At 44.3% G+C, this 25896-nt stretch overlaps 1 protein-coding gene across 6 annotated transcripts in view; it reads left to right on the top strand.

Annotated features, from left to right (window-relative positions):
* The window catches only part of AMER1 (APC membrane recruitment protein 1), a 52007-nt gene extending 42426 nt beyond the window's left edge, over positions 1–9581 (top strand). For 5 of the 6 annotated variants that reach the window (XM_082444923.1, XM_082444922.1, XM_082444924.1 and 2 more), the window contains one exon: positions 1453–9581. In XM_082444923.1, the coding sequence (XP_082301049.1) occupies positions 1553–4945 (3393 nt within the window). In that variant the 5' untranslated portion in view covers positions 1453–1552 and the 3' untranslated portion in view covers positions 4946–9581. The remainder of the gene's footprint in view (positions 1–1452) is intronic. The other variant, XR_014258435.1, reaches the window with a different exon arrangement.
* The last annotated feature ends 16315 nt before the right edge of the window (positions 9582–25896 follow it).

Raw genomic sequence — 25896 nt, 5'->3', positions numbered from 1 at the left:
AGAGGGGACAGTGGTGAGGAACTTTCCAGGGAGGGGTCATTGGGTTTTAGCAGGCTGGTCACTGATCCAGCTGTCAATCAGTTGTAGTCACTGGAATGAATACATCAGACAGTGGGGTTGGGGAGGGGGATATGTTGGGGTAGGTGGTGGCTAGCTCTTCTTTTTATTCCATCTCTGTGACATTTGGATATTTAGAGGATTGGGAGCTTAGACCAGAAGGGTGTGTCTTGCACCAGGTTTGTTTATTTATTTATTTATTAATTTAAAAAAATTTTATTGGAGTATAGTTGCTTTACTATATGTTAGCATATAGAAACTAATGTTTTGTTAGTTTCTGTTGTATAGCAAAGTGAATCAGCTATACGTATACATATATCCCCTCTTTTTTGGATTTCCTTCCCATTTAGGTCACCACAGAGCATTGAGTAGAGTTCCCTGTTGCACCAGGTTTATTTATTTAAATAGCTGTTGAGAGCCTAACTCCCAGACCAGGGACATGAATCATGTGGAGTTGTGCCTTCAAGGAGTTCCCTTTCTAGATAGGGAGCTAGATGGGGGCCAAAGTAACGAAAGGAGCAGAGAAGAAACAGTCTGCCTCATGGTTCTAAAGTGGAACTTGGAGGTTTCAGCTGCTGAGGGCCACATTAAAATCTGTTCGCAGCAGGACAGTAACTAGAGAGTCTGACCTAGACCTACCCCTCACATAACCACTATGACAGGGAGGTATTTCTAGGTGTCTTGGACAGAGGATACTGAATCCCGGAGAGTGCCTTGCCCCAAGGCTACCATGCCATCTTAGCTGATCCTGGATTGCAGCTCTGGAATGTGGGTCTGCAGGGCTCCTACTCTGAGCTTTTGAAGGTCTGAGCATGGTCCTACAGGCAATTTAAGGAGCCTGGGGGAAGAAGGTGAAACTTCAGGTCTACTTTTCTACCCAGCCCAAGGCAAAATGTCAGTGAGAGCCCTGGCTAATGTGAAATTGAGGCCTGGATGTTGCAGAACCCAGTGAATACTTAATGGGCTATTTTGCCGGATGCTTTTCAAAAATCCTATGTCATAGGAGTTGACTTCCCTTCTGCCTTTCCTGCCTCTCTACTCCACCCCCTTTGATAATCCCTCTCATGACCAATAGCACTGTGGGCCTTTTTCATATCTGCAGTTCCCCCTGCCCAGTGCTCCCCTGAGCTTAAAGTGACCTGAAGTGAGTGGACCCAGCAAGTGGGGTAAGGGTGATGGCTGCACGTTGCTCAGTGTAGGGTTTTGCTGCCTTGGGGCCCAGAGGAGGCTGGCCCAGCAAGTCAAGCATATGGAGTGCATTAAGGTTTTCCCTACATTTTCTCTTACATTCTGGTTCCACTCAAGCCTGAAACCACAGACACCTGTGAAAACAAACCCAGCCTGGTTGCTTGCTCACCAGTACTGTCTCTCTGTCTTTGTCTCTCTCATCTTCAGCCCCAACTGCGATGCTTCCTGACTGATGATGTTATAACAGTGCCCAGAAGCCAGAAGGCTGCATTTTTCAGCTGAACATACCTGAGTTGTCCCCACCATCATGGAGACCCAAAAGGATGAAGCTGCTCAGGCCAAGGGAACAGCAGTCTCTGTGGATACCCAGGACCAATGGGCAGAGAAAGGAGCCAAGAACAAGGCAGCTGAGATGACAGAAGGGCCAGCATCAGAGCAACCCTCATCTGGCCCAGGTAGGCTGAAGAAAACTGCCATGAAACTCTTTGGTGGCAAGAAGAGCATCTGTACCCTGCCTAGTTTCTTTGGAGGGGGACGAAGCAAAGGTTCTGGGAAAGGCAGCTCTAAGAAGGGTCTTAACAAGAGCAAGACCCACGATGGCCTGAGTGAAGCAGTCCATGGCCCTGAAGACATTGTCAGTGAAGGAAATGGCCTCTCCTTACCTTTGCCTGAGTCATCCTGCCGATTTCCCAGCTCTCAGAGTGCCCATGGATCTTTGGAGACAGACTCCAGACGCAAGACGTCTGTGGCTGGAGCCACAGAGAAAGCTAGGGCTGAGAAGGCTCCCTTTGTACCCAAGCCAAAAAAAGGCCTGAAAGGTTTTTTCAGCAGTATCCGCCGTCACCGGAAGAGCAAGGTCTCTGGGGCTGAGCAAAGTGATCCAAGAGCCAAGGAGCCTGAGGGGACCAGAGGCAGGCCTCATGAGCATGTGAGCTCAGCCCTTCTGTCCCACACTGAGACCCTCCAAGCCCCAAGAAAGGAAAATGCCAAATCCCAAGATGTCCCTGGGCCAAAAGTTTCTTCAGTACCAGAGACTTCTCCAGCAGCCACTGAGCAGACAGCCTGCAAAGATCCAGAAAAAACCATGGAGGCCTGTGCCTCAGCACTCCTGCAGCTCAAATCTGCCCCTGAAGCCAGTGGCCCAGAGGAGCCCCATAGCCCAGAAACAGGGGAGAAGGTTGTGGCAGGAGAGGTAAATCCACCCAATGGCCCTGTGGGGGACCAGCTGAGCCTCCTCTTTGGGGATGTCACATCCCTGAAAAGTTTTGACTCACTGACAGGTTGTGGTGACATAATAGCAGAACAGGACATGGATAGTATGACAGACAGCATGGCCTCTGGAGGCCAGAGGGCCAACCGAGATGGGACCAAACGAAGTTCCTGCCTGGTGACCTACCAAGGAGGGGGCGAGGAGATGGCCTTGCCTGATGATGATGACGAGGAAGAAGAGGAAGAGGAGGTGGAATTAGAGGAGGAAGAAGAGGAAGTCAAGGAGGAAGAAGACGATGACTTAGAATATCTGTGGGCAAGTTCCCAGGTGTACCCAAGGCCCATTCTAAATCCAGGCTACCATCCCACCACATCCCCAGGCCACCTCAGTTACATGCTCCTTGACCCAGTTAGGTCTTATCCTGGCCTAGCCCCTGGAGACCTTTTGACTCCTCAGAGCGATCAGCAAGAGTCTGCCCCCAATAGTGATGAGGGTTATTATGACTCCACCACACCTGGACTTGAGGATGATTCAGGTGAGGCCCTGGGGCTTGTCCGCAGGGATTGCTTGCCCCGAGACAGCTATAGTGGCGATGCCCTCTATGAGTTCTATGAGCCAGATGATAGTCTTGAGAACTCCCCACCTGGGGATGACTGCCTTTATGACCTCCATGGTCACAGCTCTGAGATGTTTGACCCCTTCTTGAACTTTGAGCCGTTTTCTTCCTCTCGGCCACCTGGGGCAATGGAGACAGAGGAAGAACGGCTAGTGACCATCCAGAAACAGTTGCTGTATTGGGAACTTCGGCGGGAGCAGCGAGAGGCCCGCAAGGCATGTGCCCGAGAAGCTCACACTAGGGAGGCCTACACCCAAGAAGCTCACACCAGGGAGGCCCATGCTCGAGAGGCCCACACCCGGGAAGCTTATGTCAGAGAGGCCCGAGCTCGAGAGGCCTATGCCAGGGAGGCCTGTGGCCGAGAGGTCCGTGCTCGAGAGGCTCAAGTCCGAGAGGTCCAAGTCCGGCAGGAGAAGCCTATCATGGAGTATCAGATGAGGCCTTTAGGGCCGTCAGTGATGGGCCTGGTGGAAGGGGCATCAGGGGCCTCTCAGACTTCCCACAGAGGAACCACCTCAGTTTTCCCTGCCACTGCAAGCAGTGAGCCAGACTGGAGGGACTTCCGTCCTTTGGAGAAGCGTTTCGAGGGAACCTGCTCCAAGAAAGATCAAAGTACCTGCCTGATGCAGCTCTTCCAGAGTGATGCTATGTTTGAGCCAGACATGCAAGAAGCAAATTTTGGAGGATCTCCCAGGAGGGCTTACCCTACTTATTCACCCCCTGAGGAGCCAGAGGAAGAGGAGGTTGAGAAGGAAGGGAATGCCACTGTGAGTTTCTCTCAGGCCCTTGTGGAGTTCACCAGCAATGGGAACCTCTTCTCCAGCATGTCCTGCAGCTCTGACTCTGACTCATCCTTCACTCAAAACCTCCCTGAGCTGCCCCCCATGGTGACCTTTGACATCGCTGATGTGGAACGGGATGGGGAAGGCAAGTGTGAAGAAAATCCTGAGTTCCACAATGATGAAGACCTTGCAGCCTCCTTGGAAGCTTTTGAACTGGGCTACTACCAGAAACGCGCCTTCAACAACTACCACAGCCGATTCTACCAAGGCCTACCCTGGGGTGTGAGCAGTCTCCCTCGATACTTGGGACTGCCTGGCATGCACCCTCGTCCTCCACCTGCTGCCATGGCCCTCAACAGGAGGAGCCGCTCCCTTGACACTGCTGAGACCCTGGAGCTGGAGCTCTCCAATTCTCACCTGGGCCAGGGCTACATGGAGTCTGATGAGCTTCAGGCTCAGCAAGAAGATTCAGATGAAGAAGAAGAGGAGGAAGAATGGGGCCGAGACAGTCCCCTGTCCCTCTATACTGAACCTCCAGGGACCTACGACTGGCCTGCCTGGGCTCCCTGTCCTCTCACAGTGGGGCCAGGCCCTGCAGGAATAAGTCCTAGCCAGTTGGATGGGCCTTCCAGCCAGTCTCTACATAGACAGGCAGTCTGTTGCATATCTCCTGTCGCCATGTCAATGTTGCTGTCAGTATCAGGGCCAGAGCCAAGGGCACCTAGGGAATCCAAGTCTCAGCTAGCTCGACCTTCGCACCTACCCCTGCCCACGGGCCCTTGTTATAACCTCCAGCCAAAGGCCTCCCAGAGTCCGAGGGCCAGGCCTCGAGATGTGCTGCTGCCTGTTGATGAGCCCAGTTGCTCCTCCATTTCTGGAGGCTTCAGCCCCAGCCCTCTGCCCCAGGCCAAGCCTGTAGGCATTACCCATGGCATCCCTCAGCTGCCCAGGGTCCGGCCTGAGCCCACAGAGCCTCAGCCCATTCACTATGGGGCTTCCAGCCTTGACCTGTCAAAGGAGAGGGCCGAGCAAGGTGCCTCTCTCCCCACCAGTTACTCCTCCACTGCCATGAATGGAAACCTAGCTGAGTAGTCATCATCAATTCTGGAGTGTGGGGCATGGGGCCTGAGCATGTGAATGGGGATCAGGGTTGGGCAGAGGGGTGGGGGGTGGGGGTTGCTGTTTAACTTGAAAATCCTTTTGGCCAAGGAAAGCTCCTATGAGTTTTCACCTTTTTTTTCCCACTTCCCTTGTCTGCCATCTGTGGCCACATTCAGCTCAAGTACATCTGCCCTGGGAGATTGCTGCTGCTGCTGCTGTGCTCCAGTTTTTGCTTTTGGGTTTTTTTCTTGTGACCCATGCAGGGTTTGGGATGCTGTAATTTTGTGCCTATTCCAGTTGCCAAGGTAGTGATTATATATATATAGCATGCATCCTTGACACAGACTGAACCCTTAGCACCCTCCGCCACTTCTCCACCCAGTGAATGATGAACCACTGATGAGCAGCCGCATCTACAATGCCTCCCACTTGGGGACAGGGAGCTTGTTTGCTGTTAGCAATGTGAAATTACGGTACAGATCCCCCCACCCCCACTTCCTTTGGTCTTGGCATAGCTGCCACCATTACATCAGATGATATAATCTATTAGCCCCAGCTAGCTGTCCTCAGAGAGGATCAAGTAGCATGTGTCTCACTGCCTATTGCTGTGGACTTTGGCATCATAACCAGATGAGGGCCTTTTAACCTGGCCTGCTACAGCTTGGGTTGAAGACAAAAATGCTAATTCCCTTAATGGAGTGATCAAATTCATCTAGTTGCAAACAGAAGGCAAAATAGGGTTCTATTGTAGACACTGCCATAAGTCTTGAGCTCTGGAATGATAGGATTTTTTCCTTCTTTGTTTCTTTAAGCTTGTGACTGCCTGAATTGCAGATGCTTTTGAATTTTGGTTCTTTTTTCCTCCAAAGGAAATTTTTATTATTACAAGGAACACATTCTTTTAATTGATATACAGGAAGAGAAGCGGCCTAAATTAGGCTTGGCGGTAGGGGCTGGGGTTTTTGCAGGTTGCAAGAGGATAGAAAAAGGAGGTTCATTTGTCCAGCCATCAGGAGAGAGGATTTCATACATTGCAGAGCTCATGGCAACTCAGCTTCTTTTGGGAAAATTGCTTCCCCCCGCCAAAGACAAAAACTTCCTTAATCCTTGCCTACCCCTTCACTGGACGCAGTAAAGAGGCTCCATGCTAGCATTCCCAAGAGACAGGACACCAAGGGTATTTAGGCTGCTGTTCCAGGCTCTCTAAAGACCTTTCATTTTCCAATTAGCCAAGTTCTTAGCATCATCAAAGGACCGTGCTTCTTGAGAGAAAAGACTGTGACCTGCCCTCACTCTGCCAAGCTGAAGGACTCTGATTTGTATGGTAATTGCAGCCCTTTATGGAATGAATGGCACCCTCCCTTCTGCATTCACACAGTTTTCATGTTAAACTAGCTTGGAAGTATTTGTGGGGAAGAGTTGCTGTCAGGAAAACATTGCAACAGGCTAATCTTGCTAGGCTCTACCTCTCATTAATCACCAACATGAGAGGGGTCCTTTTAAATTTCTTTATTGGAAATGGTATATGGAACATTTTTTACCTGGATATGTTGACCCAAATTATGATCCTTGCTCCCCTGACCCTGTCCCTATCCCCCACCCATCTCCATGCCTGTTAAGAGAAGTGGTAAACAGGGCTCTTGCTATTCCCAAGATATGGCAACTTAGCTTAGGAACAGATGCTGTTGGCCCCCCAAGTCAAGATGACTTTGTGGGCAAACCGCCACCTGGACAAGGGATGTGTCTGTGCTGGTCTTTGTCACCATTTCTCAGATTGGGGTTGGCCCAGTGCCCCTCACCACAAAGAGCAAACCTGGATGGTAGAAGCTGTACCCCTGGAAGCACCACATGAATTTGCATGGCACTGACACCAACACTCAAGGAACCCAGACCAGCTCTCCAGGCTGACTTTGTCTGCATTGTGAAGAAATGCATTAGTCATGGAGCTGGAGAATCAAATAGGGTGAGGAAGGCCCTCCTCACCCCTAGCACAGCATTCCAGGAGAGAAGTGCCCAAATTCTGGCCTCTCACCAAAGCTGCCCTGGGAGGGTGGGGCTGAAATTGGCCTGGCTGTTTGGCAGGCAGGAAACACTCACCAAATGCCTTTACAACAGGGGAAAACCCACCACTTGCCTCTTCTGTCTCTGCTTGTCCTTCATGGCAGCCTAAGCTGCTGTTTATATGTGGACTGTGCCAGTCACAGCAGGTAGTAGAGCCATCACCAACCTCCAGAGCCTGCTGAGTCTATCTGAGAAGAGAAAAAGTAGGTTGTCAGCCTTTGGCCAAGGGCTGAGAGCTGCCCTCTGTAACAAGAGGGCAGCAAGAGGTGCCACCTCTGCAGGGGGCAGTCATAGCCCTGACATACTTTGCTGGGCTTTGGAAGGTCGCATATCACAGTAAGTTTTAGCACTGAGCATCAGCTCATGGTTTGAACATTGTTGCCTGCAAGTCCTTTCACTGTCCCGGCCAGCCCAGAGACAGGATCCTCACCAGCAAAAGTAAGGCAGTCAGGGTGCATGGCTGCAGAAGCAGGCTCCTTTGAGTCTCACTCTAGATCCAAGCAGTTCATGGCTGAATCCCAGCTGCAGCCTAGAAGAGGAAGGAAGACTGGCTGGGGACTCATGATGACAGAACAGGGTGACACTGGGAGAGCCAACCAAGCTCCAGGCCTCTCCCCAAGCATATGCCAGTGTTTGCTTAGCTAACATCAAATATGTCCCGGACTACTAAATGTGTAGATGTCAAGTCCGCAAATGAACACCATTTCTGCACTGCAAGGTCATGGGATAATGCTTTTGGATATGACTTCAAGGGAAGATATGACTTGAGAGAAGGTGACTGCTCTTATCTTGCTACCCAGCAAGCAGGCTTATGTAGTGTCAGATAGCTCTGATCCTGAGAATTCTCAAATGAGACTGGCCTTCAGGGGACCAGTGACTGGATAGAGAAGGCCACCTAGAAGGTCTCTCCCAGGGCTGTCAGTTTCTCAGTGCTTTAACGCCTTCAAGGAAGTCCTGCCTTGGGGCTCAGTTAGGGCCTGCCCCAATCGTCTGGACTCAGCTTGGGCACCAGTCCATGAGCCTCCTGGGCCAAAGGCTTTGGTCAAAACCAGTCTTTCTCCCCTCAGTACTGTACCAAGGAGGGAAGTATCTTCCCACACCCAGGGTGCATTCCCCTCATCTTGCTGCCAGTGACTTTCCCACCCTTGCCAGTGCTACCGCCCCACCTGCCCTCGGCCCCCAGGCCCAATAGCTAGAGGGAGGCATAGGGGGTTTAGCAGGGAGACTTCAAGTTTACCCATGTGTATGTTGCATCCAAGTTGTTTTTAATATATATATATCAAAAGTCAATTATCTATTTTTGTATTGTTTGCATTTTATATTCATGGAAAACAATGTTTATCAATTGTTCTTTTCTGATATATTTTATTTTTAAGCGGTGCTGTTTACAGTTTTAGACAAAACGAAGATGACACAAAAATTGCTGCTGCTTGTGCAGAGGGCTGGCATCTCAATTGCCCAGGACTCTCGCTCTTTCCCCTCTCCCCATCCCTGATGTATCGTACTGTCCATCCCCTCCCTCCATGATAGGGACAGCAGAAGATGCCCAGGTACTAAGACAAATGCCAGGTGACTCAGGCATGTGGAACCTGGTAGACAGTGTGTCGTTTATGGTTTATATTTTTCTTTCAGACCTTGCCCTTACCCGTGTATAGACCTTCTGTCTCTGTCCCTCTTTCCTCTATGTTTTGTGCTCTAGTTTTGAAACCAGAGTGCCCACGTTTTGCTATTTGTCGTGTTGAGTTTCTGCAAAGGAGCATTTTGGGGATATTCTCCACCCAGAGAGGAGGGCAGGGGGTTTAAACTATTCCCCCTCTCCCCAAGAAGCTGGGGGAGACAGATGGAAGTGATGCTTGAACCATCAGGAATTGTCCATCTCATTGAGGAAACCCTTACATGGGACTTTCCAGGAGCTCAGTTGATTGTGACATTCGCCCAGAAGAGACGTTGGGGAATTCCTTGACCCCTCTTGCTGCTTTGGGGGAATCTCTTCCTCTGCCACCATTCCCACTCCCCTGCCCTGCTCCAGCTCACACACTGATGGGACTTTGGGGAACAGTGACTGTTAAGGTGATGGCTTGCTGGCCTGATCCCTACTTTTCCATCCTGTAGTCACTCCAAAGAAGAAAATCCACATGGCGTGTATATGTGTGAGGGTTGGGCCTACTGAGAGGCAGGGCTTTAATTATTATTCTTGTTACTATTGGTGCTTATTTTCCCTGATGTATACGGGGTGGGGGGGGGAAGAAACCAGGAATGTATATTTAGGTCATGTTAAATAAAATGGCTGGGGGACAAAGGGAAGAAATTGGAAACTGCAGTACATCCTCACCCCAGGTGTAAGAGTTCTTTCTCTCCCAGTGCAAAAAGGGGAGCATGGCCCCTGAATGTGCCCTAGCTTCCCCTTCCCTATCCCTGAGACATCATGGAATTACCTGGATTGTGACCTCTCCAGTCCTAGTTCTCATTGACATCTGGATATCTTGATGCACTGCCTGTTTGTAACAAATATTTCTTTTGCTGAATGCTAATAAACTGGGTTCAAGAGGGACCCCCAGTCACTAAAGTGCATTCTTGTGGTTTGTTCCACAGCAACGTGCCTGTGACCCATGGTTGTTGGGTTTGCCCTTGAAGGGAAATGAAAAAAAGCAAGGGGGTGTGTGGGAGTCAACAAGTAGGGGGAACAGAAGCCAGAGCTGAAACTGAAAGTAGAGGAAACTTCAGTTCATCCAAGCCATGCCCTGCATCTCAGTCTGATGATGTGTTGCTCTCCATCACACCGTCCATGCCCTGAGACCTGCCTGGGGGCTGGCTAGCACTTCTGAAATTAGCCTCAGTTCATGTAAGTGTGCTGGCTTCCCCACCAGCCAGGAGGCAGAGGTGTGGACCTCCTCCTGATGGCTCCAGCAAAAGGATGCATCTAATGGTGGGACTCTCAGGCCAACCTGAAAGGAATAGCATACTTTACCCAGGCCTATGGGCAGAGATGCTGGCCAGGCAGCTGACTGCCCCACCTATTCAGCTGTGGGGATGATTGGGAAGCATGTGGCTTCTGCCCCTTATTGCAAGGCACCTCATCTGTTGGCACCAGCAACAGATGTCACCTGGTCAACAGATGTCACAGCAACAACTGTCACCTGTGTCATATCCTGATATCCAGGCCTGTCCAAGCCTAGGCAGTAATCACCTTCCCTTTTCTATTACCCACATAAAGGCCTACCTGTGCAATCAAACAGGAGAAGGTGATTGTGCTAATGGCTCAGGTTTCTCTAATCCAAACTTACCACTGGCCCCTGGTAAGCAAGGGCATCTGGCACCTGTTGGTGGGCTTCCTTGAGTTCTGCCCAACTGCCATGTACCAGCCAGAAGGCCTGAAATAGCAGCCGCTTGAACGTGATGTGGATAGTGCTGCTAGGCTCCCTGGGGCCCCTTTTCAGACTAGATAAGAAGCTTGTTGGCCCCCAGGACCTCGTGAATCAAGCAAAGCCAAAATAGAAGCAAATTACCAAGAGAGAAAAGAGAACATCCTGGGAGGGAAGTTGATAATGTATAGAAATGGAATTCCCCACCCTGGGCTGCTCATGAAAGGAAGAAGAGTGTTGTAGCTGCTCAGGGAGATTTTGGAGCAAGACCTTCTGGGAAGGCCTTATTACATCCATTGGAAATTCACGGGAGTCATGGAGTCAGGGAGGCTTGGGCTTCTGCCCGAATTTTTGCCCCTCATTAATCTATGAGGACTTGGGCAAATCCCTTCTCCTTCTGAGTCTCAGTTTCCCCAACAATAATATGTGGTGGCATGGGCATAGATTTGACTAGACTAGTTTCCGTATGCAAGACAGAAGATTGGGCTACCTCAGAGTGACCAATGGAACTTTGTCAACTACCTAAGTCCAGCACTCCCCACACTGATTCTAACTCAGTTGGCCTTGGGGGGAGTTCTTTTTGTGGTACCCGACATGGCTGACGTATTGCACCTCTTCCTGTTCTTCTGTGACTGATAGCTACCTTCACTGTGACATCCTGGGGAGTCCTTTGAAATACTAGAGAGGGCCATTGGTGGAGGGAACCTCCTAAGACCTTCCTTAGATCATCAAGAAAACTGGCTTGGTCAGCTCTAGTGCTATTCTCTGGTCTGCTTGAGGGCTGGGGTTGTGCCTAGCAAATGGGCTGCCTTTGTTCCCAGTTTCTGTTTAGAGCAGATGGAAACCCTGCAGACAAGAGAACTTTGTGCAAGACTTTTGGAGGATGCTGTGGGCAAGCTGCTAGCTCCCCACTGCCCCCACCCTGACTGGGCTCTGGGCCCTACTGACTGTGTTCCTCTTCTGGATAATTCCTAGACTTTGACTGGCCTGCATGACTTTCGGGAGCCAAACCTAGCCAATAGGAGCAAGTGACCTGTGGTAGCACTTTCTAGTCTGCAAATTCCTTCCATCTCCATTTTCTTCTAAAAGGCCCCTGAAGCAGGTGGGCAGAACAGATGATTTTATACCCAGTTTACAGGTAAGGAAATTGAGGCATAGAGAAGTGAAATGACTTGCTCATGGTGATCTAGAACATTGACTGCAAATCAGGGTGGGAAAGAGGATGGGCAGGCTGGGGTGGAAGATGTGGTGGAAGAGAAAGATTAATAATAATAATTTTCCAAACACATAATAATATCATTGATGTGTGCCAGGCCATAGACACTTTACATTATCTTGTGTAATCCTTACCTTAACTGTATGAGGTCGACATTGTTGTTATCTGCATTTTCACATAAGAAAACAGGGCCTCAGAAAGGTTAAGACCCTTGCCAAAGTTCACACAACCAGATCACCAGACTTCAAATCTCCTGCTATTTCTATTGTAGTGAAGCTGCTGTTACAATGTACATTATGGGTGCTAGGGGTGAATCCCAGCAATGTTCTCAGCAGCAGGCCCAAAGTCAGAGCATCCTAAAGCTAAAAGGGACCTCTGGCTGCTTCCTTATCCCACTGAGCCCAGCCTAGCTTCCCAGCTCCAAGCCCAGGTCAGAGGCCCTTGTGAGCCCAGGGAGCAACCCCTTTCCCCCACTCCCACCTCCAGCCTTGGATCTCTGGGAATTGTTCCCAGCCAGGTGGGCCCAACCCTTCTCCCACTTAAACCTGCTAATAAGCAGCCTGGGAAAAATGATGAATGGCAGAGTGAGTCAATAGACGTGAGCCTGGAGAACTGGCCTCTGGCCACTCAGACCTTCACCATCAATTGGAGCATTGCCTCATGAAGAGTTACTTAATTGCAAATCACTTAGTAGCCACACTGGGAAACAGTCTCATTCTCTGGAAGAATAATTGCTGTCTGTTGGGCTCTTGAAGGCTGCTCTCCTCTGCTCCTTCAGTTTCTCTCCTGCTTTTCCACTTCCTCCTTCTGGATGCCTGAGCATATTTTCTATGTGGTTCTCCCAGCCCATCGAGAACCTCATGAGGTTTCCCAAGGGCTCCTATGCAGAACCCAGTGCCAACAGGAAGTGGATGCTCTGCATGTCCACAAATGCTATGATTAAAAGTAATGTTATGTCCTTCAAGAGGCTGAAAATGGAATAAGCATCCATCTCCATCCACAAACTCAGATGTGGGTGGGCAAGAAATAGTCCTTGTTTGTTTTATTTAAAGTAACTGAATTCTGACTCCAAACCTCCCATCCTAGCAGGGAAGCAGAAAATTCCATGTTTGCCATGACTGGGGACCCACTCAAGGGTGGCACTGGAATCCAAGGGGTACTTCGATTACCCAGAAATTAAGGCAAGGGCAACTAATCTCTAATCTATTCCAGTCACCACTGATACCCTCATTTTCCATGCCAGCAGTGAGGGAAGGGAAGCTGAGAGCCCTGAGGTCCTAGGTCTTGCCTCCCTCTGGGTACCTTAGAGCTATCTCCTCCCCATCTTTGAGGCACTGCCCTAAGCAGTGCTTGTGTTTCTCTACTGCCCCAGACTCAGGAGCTCTCCCTTTCCAGGTGGGGCTGGGAGTGCTAGGGATCTCTCTTCTTTTATTTTTTTTTCTCTCTGGGCTTTTCCTTCTCCTTTATGACTATATATCTTCAATGGGATTGTCATACTTTTATAAAAGAATGATAGATTCAGTGACTTCAGTCTGCTTTGGCTTTCTATACTGTGAAATCCATCTTGCAAGAGGTCTTTCAAAGGCCTGGTTACCTCCATGGAGCAGGAGAATGGGGAGTGGGGACATAGAGGGACAACAGACACAAACAAACACGAATATTTCCAGAAATTACCCTGCCACAAAATACTGCCTTATTGAAGAAAAAAATTTTTCACTGTCTTAGAATTTAGAACACCAAGATTTTAGTCCCTTTAGTTGGCCTGCAACTGATGGAAACTTGATTTCTCAGAGCCTCAGTTTCTACATCCTTAAATGAGGGGTTGGAGAACACAGAATCTCAGGCTGTGGTCCTTTCCTCACCCTTTCCCTTTTGATGCTTAAATTTCTCCTACAACATCTATCTTGTTGCTGCTCATCTCCCCTAACATAGAATCCTGGGGAAGTTTTAATACCTAAGATGTCCCTACTTATATTGAGCTGGAATAGGCCTAGCTTAGTCCCTGAGAGCCACACAGATCCTGTTTGCTATCTACTCTCTTTGCCCTGTAACAGTCCTTCCAGATCGGAAGGCAGAGATGGTGTTCTTTTGTTCAACAAATATTGAGTACCTGTTATATGCCAGGTTCTGTTCTAGGTTCTGAGGGTGCAACAGTGAATAAGCAAGCTTTTAAAAAATCCCTACCCTTTTGGAGCTTACTTATTTCCACATGTGGGCAGAGAATAAAACGAAATGATTAAACAAAAGTTATAGTATGTCAGATGGTGATAGGTACAATGGAGAAAAATAAAGGAAAGACAGGAGGTTGCAATTTAAAATAGAGTGGTCAAGAGAGGACTCACTGAGCAGGTGACATTTGAGAGAAGAACTAAAACCTTGAGGTGAGAGCAGATAATAAATACCAGGAACAACCAGGAGGCCAGTGTGCCTGAAGTGGAGTGAGTAAAGGGGGCAGTAATAGGAGATGAGGTCACAGAGATAATGTTGGAGTGGGGGAGGTGGGAAGACCATTGTAAAGACTTTGACTCTTGTCCTTAGTTAGATGGGAGCAGACAATGACATGACCTGATTCATGTGTTACCTGGAGTTGTCTCTTTTCCAGGCTAAACAGCCCTAGGTCCTTCCAACCTTTCCTCATATGTCCTTGGTCTAAGCCCCTTCCCCAGCCTTCTCAATCCCTCCTGGACGCACTCCAGTATTAGTGGCCCTCTTCAAGTTTGGGTCCCAGAACAAGACTCTTTAGACAAATTCACCTGGGTGCTTTTTCATTATTCCTGGACACCTACAAGAGGCTAACTGGTATGAGTTTTGGAGCCAAACAGACCTGGATACTCTTCTTGGCTCCACGACCTACCAGCTATGTGAGCTTGGATAAGTGAGACCTTCTCTAAGCCTCAACATCTTCATCTGTAAAATGGAAGAAATAATCTGTATCTTGTGGGGATTAGTGATGATGTGTATAAAGCTTCTCTATACAGTGCCTGGCCCATGTGAGCCCTACCCAGATGATGGTCAATCTAAGTTGTCATTGTGGCTTGTATCCTTGGCACATAGACAGCCTCAATTTGGATCCTTGGTAGGTGTGGACCTGTAGTGGGAGAGAATCTAGTCAACCTGGTCACCCTCTGTGAAGGCCTAAGCTGCTGGGGAAGTAAGAGTATGGGCCCATCATGTTTCTCCCATTGAGTTCTGTGAGTGCCTGTTGATGGCTGGACTTGGGGCTCCCAGAAAAGCCAGGGCTGTCAGTATCTAGGATCAAGGTCCCATGTCCTACCCCAAGGGAAGGTAGGATTGGAGACTTCAAGGAGAATGGGTGGCAAGTTTGACTTCTTTTATCAGAAATTGGAGGTGCCTGAAGCCAGGAAATCTGTAGTGGGCTGTACCTGGAAGAGCATGCTAAGGTCTGAGCTGTATAATCAGGATTAAAACCATCATCTAAGTAAGGAGCTTAAAGTAGGCATGAGAAGCCCAGGTACAAAGGGAGGAAGAAAGTGAGGAACAGGAGGACCAAACAGGTGAGTGTGAAGGAGATAAACAGTGGCTGGTGCTTGGTGTCAAGGCTGGGCTTTTATGAGTTCCCAACAGCTGTTTGTGTAAGCATGTGAGCTGTATCTACATACAGGGTGCAAACAGAGGACTAACCAAAATGCTTTCCTCAGGGTCCCTACCTTGAGGGCTGCTTTCAGGTCTTAAAGCCAAGTACTTGTAGGGTATTTATAATGCCACTTCTGGGGCTGGGCTTAGTGGTAGGCCAGTCTGAAGAAGGACTCTACTCACCTGGGAGCTGAAAAAATGGCTTGAGGCAGCCCTGTGCTGGGAGCAGCCAGAGTGTGTAACAGGCAAGTCCTTGAGATTCTGAATAGGTCTGTCATCAGCCTTGAGCATATTTTCTCACCTGCTAAATGGGGCCATTAATGCCTACTCAGCCTCCCTCCCACCAATCCTGTGCTTCAGCAGAGACCACCTTCATTTTCCTACTGGAAAATGCAGTAAACACTAAATGTGAAAGTACTTTTTAAAAAATTGTGAAAGGCTACAGAAATGCAATGTGATAGTAGTACTCAAATGCTTTGGCACTGGTTGTCTGCCCTCTATGAGCTCATCTCTCTCACAAAGCCAGGGCCCTATGGAAAGCCAGTAGTCACATCCTACATTGTAACAACCCAGTCATTGGATACAGTGACTTTAAAGTCTTATTTTTGACGTGTATGTGTGGCGGGTATGTTTTCTTTTTTGTATTTTGAAAAATTGCCGCAACTAAAGGAATTCACTTTCTTGATTCTCCCAACTCCTCAATCTCAGTTTATCCCCAACTTCCTCATCCATCAGGTAAGAATATGAATTCCTGTCCTGTCTCCCTCTTGTTTTCCTCCTGAAATGGATATACAAGTTATTTGGAAAACTGTAAAGCAAAGTGCCAAATGGTTGTCATTACTGGCATTATCTGTGCAGCTTGGATTCTTCTGGAGGAGGCTGCATCTTCAAATTGACAATTACTGCCCTCATACTAAGTCTGAGATCCTGTGCTAAGTGTTATAAATGGGTGTAGAGATAAGCAGTGGTGTGTTACAGCCAGCTTGTACCAGCTCTCAAGAACCGATTGTGCACATCTCTTTCCAACTCCGCATTCAATGACATCACATTGGTAGATAAAATTGGCAACGGTGAGAGTAATTTCCACCATGGAAATCGGCAAACACTACAAATACGGAACTTTTTTTTTTTCAGAGATCTAGAACTGTTTCAATCATAAAGGAGCTGCCAATTTAGCGGTGGTGTGTATGTGTGTATTTCTGTGTGTGTATGTCTGTGACTGCACATGCATACATACTGTGGGAAAGTGGTAAGGTAAGCAGGCACATGATTATAATAGAGGAAAGTACTAAGTTGAACCATGTGATATTGCTGTTTGTGCCAGTCAAAACTAGGTGAGTACTGGCAATTTCATATATTTCAACCTAATAGAATGTCATCTTTAGCAGAGGGGAGTACCTGGAATGGAAAAGGATTTCTCAAGTCCCCTCAGATGACCTGAGGCTGAGCTGGAGTTAGGCCCCAGGACTCCTAGTTCCTTGTCTTAACCCTGAAGTCTCCATTACCATTTTATTTTCCTCTGATTCCTTGTCAAAATGGACAAGGCTCTGACATGAAAACCACAGTACTGATTGGGTAAGATAACCACAGGCCTTTTACCTCATTGCCTCCTCTAAATTAAGGTTAGAATTCAGGTCATATCCTTATTCCGTAGCCTCATTGTCCCAAACACACACTTTCTCTCTCCCTCACTCTTTCTCTTCACCCCCACCCTCACCAGTCTTCCTGTGTCTTGCATCCTAAGAGCGCAAGAAATTAGAGTATGTCCAGAGGAGAGCAAAGGAAAGTTATTATAACAGTTGGAAATAGGATCTATGAGGAAAGGTGAAAGGAAGTTTGCCTTGAGAAAAGAAATTTGCCTGTCAACAGAATAATAATGTCCACATCTCAAAAGACAGATATACAGGGGGTGCTATACTGCTTTTTTCCATTTCCTGAAGCCAGAAGAATTCAACATTTCACTTAATGGCATTACCAGCCAGCCAGACTCTTAACAAAAGTCATCACTGACTCCTTTCTTTTGCTCAGTTGCCATATCTAATCGTTCACTAAATTCTGTTGACTCTTCCCTTTAAATATTTCTTGAATCCATCACCTCCTCTCCATCTCAGCTGCCATGGTCCTAGGTCAGGCCTTCACCCCTAGTCTCCACTGAGCTCCATGCATCTACTCTCAGCTGCTGCCACCAGAATGTTCTTTAGAAATCACCCAACTGTTCAGGCCATGCCTCTTGTGAAGTCACGATTGCCTATGAAATTAATACTGACTTCCTCAACCTGGCATTCAAAACCTTCTATCTTACAGCTCCAAACTTTTTTGTAGTCCTAACTCTTACCACTCTATATACTAGATGCTTTAGCTGATTCCTCAATAGGCCCCCACTGTTGCCACCACAGGACCTTTATACATGCTCTTCCCTCTAACTAGACTTCCACCACCTTCATCCATTGAAATCCTACTTATCCTTCATTACACTTCCTAAATGCCACCTCCTTCTGTTTTCCACATCATAGGAGGTTCATTTGCTGTTCTGAACCCTATTCATTTGCCTTTCTGTGGTGTTAATCAACTTAGTATAGTCGTAAGAGTAGTAGCTTTTAAGCCAGACTGCTTAGGTCCCAGTCCTGCCTTTGCTACCTACTAGCTGTGTCACATTGAGAAAGTTGCTTAACTTTTCTTGTGCATATTTAAAATGGGCAACATATTAGTACCTCCCTCAGAGGTTGTTATAAAATGTTAAACATTTATTAACTTAATGTTTGTTAACTGTAAACTGAAACATAGTAAATGCTGCTGTTATATTTATATTCTTGTCTCATCTCTCTGACTAGCCTATTATTCCTTAAGGGCAGAAATAATACATTACTCATCTTTATGACAGGTAATAATGATTTTTTAAAAATGTTTTACAGGGTCTTCTGGTCCAGATGTACTTCCCCTAAAGTACAATTATAAATTCTGGAAATAACATAAGACACAACCAAAGGAGAACTTGATAAGTGGTAAGAAGAGGTGAGCTGGCTAGGGATCATAGAATTGGAGGAAAATAGCACAACAGCAGGACATCATGCATCCTCCAACCCATGAAAAAATGGTGACATGGGCCTGGTATTTCCTGACCCCAAACCTAACAACAGAAAGCAGCCAAGGAAAGTTTAACCCTCTCCCAGAAGGAACAGATGTCCCTCTGACAACATCATGTGATTCCAACAGCACCAGCAAAGAGGATTGACTGGGAGTTCTGCTAATAATAAGCAGTAAAAGGAGCCATTCTCTTTCTCTGCCAGGCCTCAGATTCCTCTCAACTATTAAGAGACATCAGGTAACTATGTGGTACCAGCAAGGGTTATCCTAGCAAAACAAGTGGCCCAGCTTGGGATATGCTCATCCTCCTTGCAGGACACTGACTATTTTCCCCCTAACCTAGGTTCATCAGGTAGCCTGGCCTGGGGGATTCTCTCCACCCCTCAGGCAGCAACATCAGAAACAAATGGGAATTCCATCAGCACCAGATAGACCAAGAAGACTAAAATAGTACCATAAAGACCACAAAGAAAACTTAATTGCCATTGAAGCCACAGCCCACAAAAGTAGTCCAGGACCTGCATGTTAAACCTAAACAGGATGACTGCCTGCTAACATAAAACATTTATATAGGATGCAGAGTCTCCTAACATACTATGCAAAATATCCATGATAAAATAAAAAATCACCCATCATACAAGAGCAAGGAAAATCAAACTTTAACAAGAAATGACAATCAACAGATGCCAACACTGAGATAAATCAGATGTTGGGAATAATCTGATAAGGATTTTGAAGCAGCCATCATAAAAATGCCTCAGCAGCCAATAACAAATTATCCTGAAGCAAATGAAAAAATAGAAAATCTCAGCAATGAATTAGAAGTTATCAAAAAGAACCAAATGAAAATTTTAAAACTAAAAAAAAAAAAAACCAGTAACTGAATTTTTAAAAAATGCTGGATAGACTCAAAATTGAAGGATATAACAGAGGATAGAATCAGTGAACTTGAGGACAGATTAGTCGAATTTATGCAATCTGAACAATAGAGGGAAATTAGGTTGAAAACAATGAACAAAACCACAATACCAGTGGGACAAAAACAGAAGATATAACATTTGTATCATTTGAGTCACAGAAGGAGAGAAAAGAGAATGGAGGTGAAAGAGTATATGAGAAAATGATGGATGAAAACTTCCAAATTTTGGTGAAAGATATAAACTTACATATTCAAGGAACTGAGTGAACCCCAAATAGGACCAATACAAACAATCATAATTAAAACTTGAAAACTAAAGAAAAGAAAAAACCTTGAAAGCATCCAGAGAGAAACAATATATTATTTATAGGGGAACAAGAATTTGATTTTATTTTAATAATTATTAAAGAAAGTCACAATTTTATTCAGTTTATTTTTTCTGGTTTTATTAGATAAATAAAAATTTTTCAATGGTTCAGAAATAATTCTTTTCTTATTGAAATATAGTTGGATTATAATATTATATTAGTTTCAGGTGTACAGCATAGTGCTTTAGTATTTTTAGATTATACTCCATTAAAAGATGTTACAAAATAATGGCGATAAGTCCCTGTGCTGCACAATATATTCTTGGTTGCTTATCTATTTTATACATAGTAGTTTGTATCTCATAATCCTGTACCACTATCATGTCCCTCCACCCTTCCCTCTCCCCACTGGGAACCATTAGTTTGTTTCCTATATCAATGAATCTGTTTCTTCAATCTCAATGAATCTGTTTCTATTTTACTATATATATTAGTTTGTTAAATAAAACAAACTATTTATTAGATTCCACATATAAGTGATATCTCTGACTTAAATCACTAAGCATAATATTCTCTATGTCCATTCACGTTGTTGCAAATGGCAGAATTACATTCTTTTGTATGGCTGAGTATTCCATTATACACACATAACACATCTTCTTAATCCATTCTTCTGTTGATGGGCACTTGGGATGCTTCCACATATTGGTTATTGTAGATAGTGCTGCTATGAACATTGGGGTGCATGTATCTTTTCGAATTATTGTTTTCATTTTTTCCAGGTGTATACCCAAGAGTGGAATTGCTGAATCATATGGTAGTTCTATTTATGGTTTTTTAAGGAACCTCTGTACTGTTTTCCACAGTGACTGCACCAATTTACATTCCCACCAGCAGTGTACGAGTGTTTCCTTTTCTACACAACCTCACCAAAATTTGTTATTTGTAGACTTTTTGATGATAGCCATTCTGACAGGTGTGAGGTGATATCTCATTGTGGTTTTAATTTGCATTTCTCTGATGATTAATGATGTTGAACATCTTTTCATGTGCCTGTTAGTCATCTGTGTATCTTCTTTGGAAAAATGTCTATTCAAGTCTTCTGCCCATTTTTTGATTGGATTTTTTTGATATTCAGTAGTATGAGCTTTTTATATATTTTGGATATTAACCTCTTGGCAGTGATATCAATTACACATATTTTCTCCCATTCCATAGGTTGTCTTTTCATTTTGTTGATGGTTTCCTTTGCTATGCAAAAACCTTTAAGCTTAATTAGGTCCCATTTTTTTATTTTTTTATTTTTGGCTGTGTTGGGTCTTCATTGCTGTGCACAGGCTTTCTCTACTTGCGGCGAGCGGGGGCTACTCTTTGTTGTGGTGAGTGGGGGCTACTCTTTGTTGCAGTGAGCGGGCTTCTCATTGTCATGGCTTCTCTTGCTGTGGAGCACAGGCTCTAGGCACACAGGCTCAGTAGTTGTGGTTCGCGGGCTCTAGAGTGCAGGCTCAGTAGTTGCGGTGCACGGGCTTAGTTGCTCCGTGGCATGTGGGATCTTCCTGGGCCAGGGATCGAATCCTTGTCGCCTGCATCGGCAGGTGGATTCTTAACCACTGCGCCACCAGGGAAGCCTTCCCATTTGTTTAATTTTGCTTTTATTTCTTTTGCCTGAGGAGACAGATCCAAAAAAAATATTGCTATGATTTATGTCAAAGAATGTTCTGCCTATGTTCTCTTCTAGGAGTTTTAAGGTTTCAGGTCTTATATTTCAGCCTTTAATCCATTTGAATTTACTTTTGTATGGTATGAGGATATGATCTAATTTCATTCTTTTACATGTAGTTGTCCAGTTTTCCTGGCACCACTTTTTGAAGAGACTGTTCTTCCCTGTTGTATATTCTTCCCACCTTTGTTATAGATTAATTGGCCATAGCTGTGTGGGTTTACTTCTGGGTTCTCTATTCTGTCCCATTGTTCTATGTGTCTGTTTTTGTGCCAGTACCGCACTCTTTTGATTACTGTAGCGTTGTAATTCAAAGAGGGTGATACTTCCGGCTTTGTACTTTTTTTTCAAGATTGCTTTGGCAATTTGGGGTCTTTTGTTGTCCCATATAAATTTTAGGATTATTTATTCTAATTCTGTGAAAAATGTCATGAGTGTTTTGACAGGAATTACATAAAATCTGTAGATTGCTTTGGGAAGTTTGGCCATTTTAACAATATTAATTCTTCCAATACAAGAGCACTGGATATCTTTACATTTCTTTGTATCATCTTTAATTTCCTTCCTCAGTGTTTTATAGTTTTCAGAGTATAAGTCTTTCAACTCCTTGGTTAGGTTTATTCCTAGGTATGTTATTCTTTTTGATGTGATTTTAAAATAAGATTCTTTTTTTAACTTTCTCATTCTGATAGTTTATTAGTGTAAAGAAAAGTAACAGATTTCTGTATATTTATCTTGTATCCTGCAATGTTACTGAATTCATTTATTGGTTCTAATAGTTATTTGGTGGAGACTTTAGGGTTTTCCATATAAAGTATCATGTAGATGACAGTAGTGACAGTTTTACTTCATCCCTCCCAATTCGGATGCCATCTATTTCTTTTTCTTGTCTGAATGCTATGGCTAGGACTTCCAATACTACATTAAATAGAAGTGGTGAGAATGGGCATCCTTGTCTTTTCCCTCAATTTAGAGGAAAGGCTTTCAGGTTTTCACCAATGAGTATGATGTTAACTGTGGATTTGTCATAAATGGTCTTGCTAATGTCAAGATACATTCCCTCTATATTAACTTTGATGAGAGTTTTTATCATGAATAGATATTGAATTGTGTCAAATCCTTTTTCTAAATCTATTGAGATGATCATATGATTTTTATCCTTCCTTTTGTTACTGTGGTATATTACATTGACTGATTTGTGAATATTGAACCATCCTTGAGTCCCTGGAATAAATCCTCCTTGATCATGGTGTATGACCACTTTATATATTGTTGGATTCATTTCATTAATATTTTGTTGAGGATTTTTGCATGTATATTCATCAAAGATATTGTCCTGAAATTTTCTTTTTTTGTAGGGTCTTTGTCTGGTATTGGTATCAGGATAATGGTCATCTTGTAGAATGAATTTAGGATTGGTGCATCCTCTTCAATTTTTTGGAATAGTTTTAGAAGGATAGGTATTATTTCTTCATTCTATGCTTGATAGTATTCCCCTGTGAAGCCATTCAGTCCTGGACTTTTGCTTTCTGGGCGTTTTTTATTATTACAAATTCAATTTCACTTCTACTGATTGGTCTTTTCAGATTATCTGTTTCTTCTTGATTCATTCTTGGCAGGTTGTATGCTCCTAGAAATTTGTCCATTTCTTCTATGTTGTCCAATTTGTTGTGATATAGTTCATAGTATTCTCTTATGATTTTTTTGTATCTCTGTGGTATTGGTTGCTCTTTTCCCTTTTTTGTTTCTTATTTTGTTTATTTGTGTCCCCTCTTTTTCTTCTTGGTTAGTCTGGCTAAAGGTTTATCAATTTTGTTTATCTTTAAAAAAAATAGCTCTTGGTTTCATTGATTTTTTTTTTGTTTCTATTTCATTTATTTTCTCTCTGACCTTTATTATTTTCTTCCTTTTGCCAATTTCAGGCTTTTTTTCTTGTTTTTCTAACTGTTTAAGATGGTAGTTTAGGTTGTTTCTTTGAGATTTTTCTTGTTTCTTGAAGGAGGCCTGTATCGCTATAAAATTCCATTTTAGAACTGCCTTTGCTGGATCCCGTAGATTTTGGAGAGCTGTGATTGAATTTTCATTTGAATTGAGGTATTTTCTGATTCCCTCTTTGATTTCCTCATTTACCCCTTTGGTTTTTAGTAGCATGTTGTCTCATCTCCACATGTTTGCTCTTTTCCCATTTTTCTTACTGTAATTGAGTTCTAGTTTCATAACATTGTGATCAGAGAAAATGCTTGATATATTTTCTATCCTCTTAAATTTGTTAAGCCTTGTTCTGTGACTTAACATGTGACATACCCTGGAGAATGTTCTATGTGCACTTGAAAAGAATGTGTATTCCACTGTTTTTGGTTGGAATGTCCTGTAGGTATCTATTAATTCCAACTGCTCTATTGTGTCATTTAATACCACTGTTGCCGTATGGATTTTCTGCCTGGATGATCTGTCCATTGATGTCAGTTGGGTGTTAAAGTCCCCTACTATTATTGTATTATTGTATATTTCTTCCTTTATGTCTGTTAGTATTAGCTTTTTTTTTTTTAATTTGACAGGCCCAATTTTTTTTTAATTAATTAATTAATTTATTTATTTTTGGTTGTGTTGGGTCTTCGTTTCTGTGCGAGGGCTTTCTCCAGTTGCGGCAAGCGGGGGCCACTCCTCATCGCAATGCATGGGCCCCTCACTATCGCGGCCTCTCTTGTTGCGGAGTACAGGCTCCAGACGCGCAGGCTCAGCAGCCGTGGCTCACGGGCCCAGTTGCTCTGCGGCATGTGGGATCCTCCCAGACCAGGGCTCAAACCCCTGTCCCCTGCATTGGCAGGCGGACCCCCAACCACTGCACCACCAGGGAAGCCCAGTATTAGCTTTATATATTTAGGTGCTCCTGTATTGGGTTCATATATTTTAAGAGTACAATATTCTCTTCTTGTATTGATCCCTTCACCATTATATAATGCCCTTCTTCATATTTTGTTTTAGCCTTTGTTCTAAAGTCTATTTTGTCTGATATGAGTATTGCTACCTCTGCTTTCATGTCCTTTCTGTTTGCATGAAATGTCTTTTCCCATCCCGTCACTTTCAGTCTGTGTGTGTCTTTAGGTCTGAGGTGAGTCTCTTGTAGGCAGTATATAGATGGGTCTTGCTTTTTTATCCAGTCACCCTATGTCTTTTGATTGGAGCACTTATTCCATTGACATTTAAAGTAATTATTCATAGGTATGTATTTATTGCCAATTTAATACTTGTTTTCAGGTTGTCTTTTTAGTTCTGCTCTGACCATTACTTCTTTTTGTTGCTTTCCTTATGGTTTGATGCTTTTCTTTAGTTTTATGCTTGTGTTCTTTTATTTTTTGTTTTGTGTATCTATTGTAGGTTTCTGGTTACCATGGGTTTCATATATGTTGACCTATATCTTCTTGTTTTAAACTGGTAGTTATTTAAGTTCAAACACATTCTAAAATATCTATGTTTTTTCTCCCTTCCTCATATTTTGTGTTTTTGATGTCATATTTTAAGTCTTCATGTTAATCCTTTAACTGTTTATTGTAATTGTAGTTCATTTTACATGGTTTTCCCCTTTTGTATAGATTCTTACTTCTCCTCCACTCAGAGAAGACCCTTCAGCATTTATTTTAATGCAGGTTTAGTATTGATGAACTTTTAAAATTTTGCTTGTCTGAGAAGATCTTTTTCTCTCCTTCTATTCTAAATGATAATCTTGCTGGGTACCGTATCCTAGGTTGCAGGCTTTTCCCTTCCATCACTCTGAATATATCATTCCACTACCTTCTGATCTACAAATTACATGCAGAAAAATCAGATGTGGGTTCTCTTGTATATGACCCTGTTTTTCTCCTGCTGCCTTTAGAACTCTTTCTTCATCTTTAACTTTTGCCATTTAATTATGATATGTCTTAGTGTAGGTCTTTTTGAGTTCAACTTGTTTGGGACCCTCTGTGCTTTTGTACCTGGATATCTGTTACCTTCTTAAGATTTGGGAAGTTTTCAGCCATAATTTCATCACATACTTTTTTGATCTCCTTCCCTCTCCCTTCTCCTTCTGTGACCCTATAATACGAATGTTATCACAGAGATCTCTTAAACTGTTCTCATTTTAAAAATTTGTTTTTTTTATTTTCTGTTCTGACAGTTGATTTCCATTATTCTATTTTCCAGATCACTTATGTGTTCTTCTGTAACACATAGTCTGCTATTCATTCCTTCTAGTGTGCTTTTCATTTCAGTTATTGAATTCTTCCTTTATGATTGGGTTTTAAAAAATAGTTTCCAGTTCATTGTCAAAATTCTCACTGTATTCATATATTATTTTCCCTAATCCAATTAACATTCTTATTACCAATGTTTTGAATTCTTTATCTGGGAAATTGTTTATTTCTCTTTCATTATTTTTTCAGGGTTTTTCTCTCACTCTTTCAATTGTGATGAGTTCCTTTGCCTTTTCCTTTTGCTTAACTTCCTTTGACTCAATGAAGTTAGGTGAACTGTTACCTGTTGTGATCTTGAAGGTGTATTCTGATGTGGGAGCATCTCTATACAGACTGTGTGTGCCTAGTGCTTTTGGTAGGAGAGCTGAATTTGACATGGATACAAGTCACATCTTTCCTCAGGATGTGCTGGGAGCTATCACCTTCATAAGGGGTGGGGCTGGAGA

This window comes from Balaenoptera physalus (genome assembly GCF_965194825.1).
Source record: "Balaenoptera physalus genome assembly, chromosome: X".
NCBI classification, from domain to species: Eukaryota; Metazoa; Chordata; class Mammalia; order Artiodactyla; family Balaenopteridae; genus Balaenoptera; species Balaenoptera physalus.
Note: the sequence above shows the minus strand (reverse complement) of the source record. Positions and strands in the feature narration are given on the sequence as shown.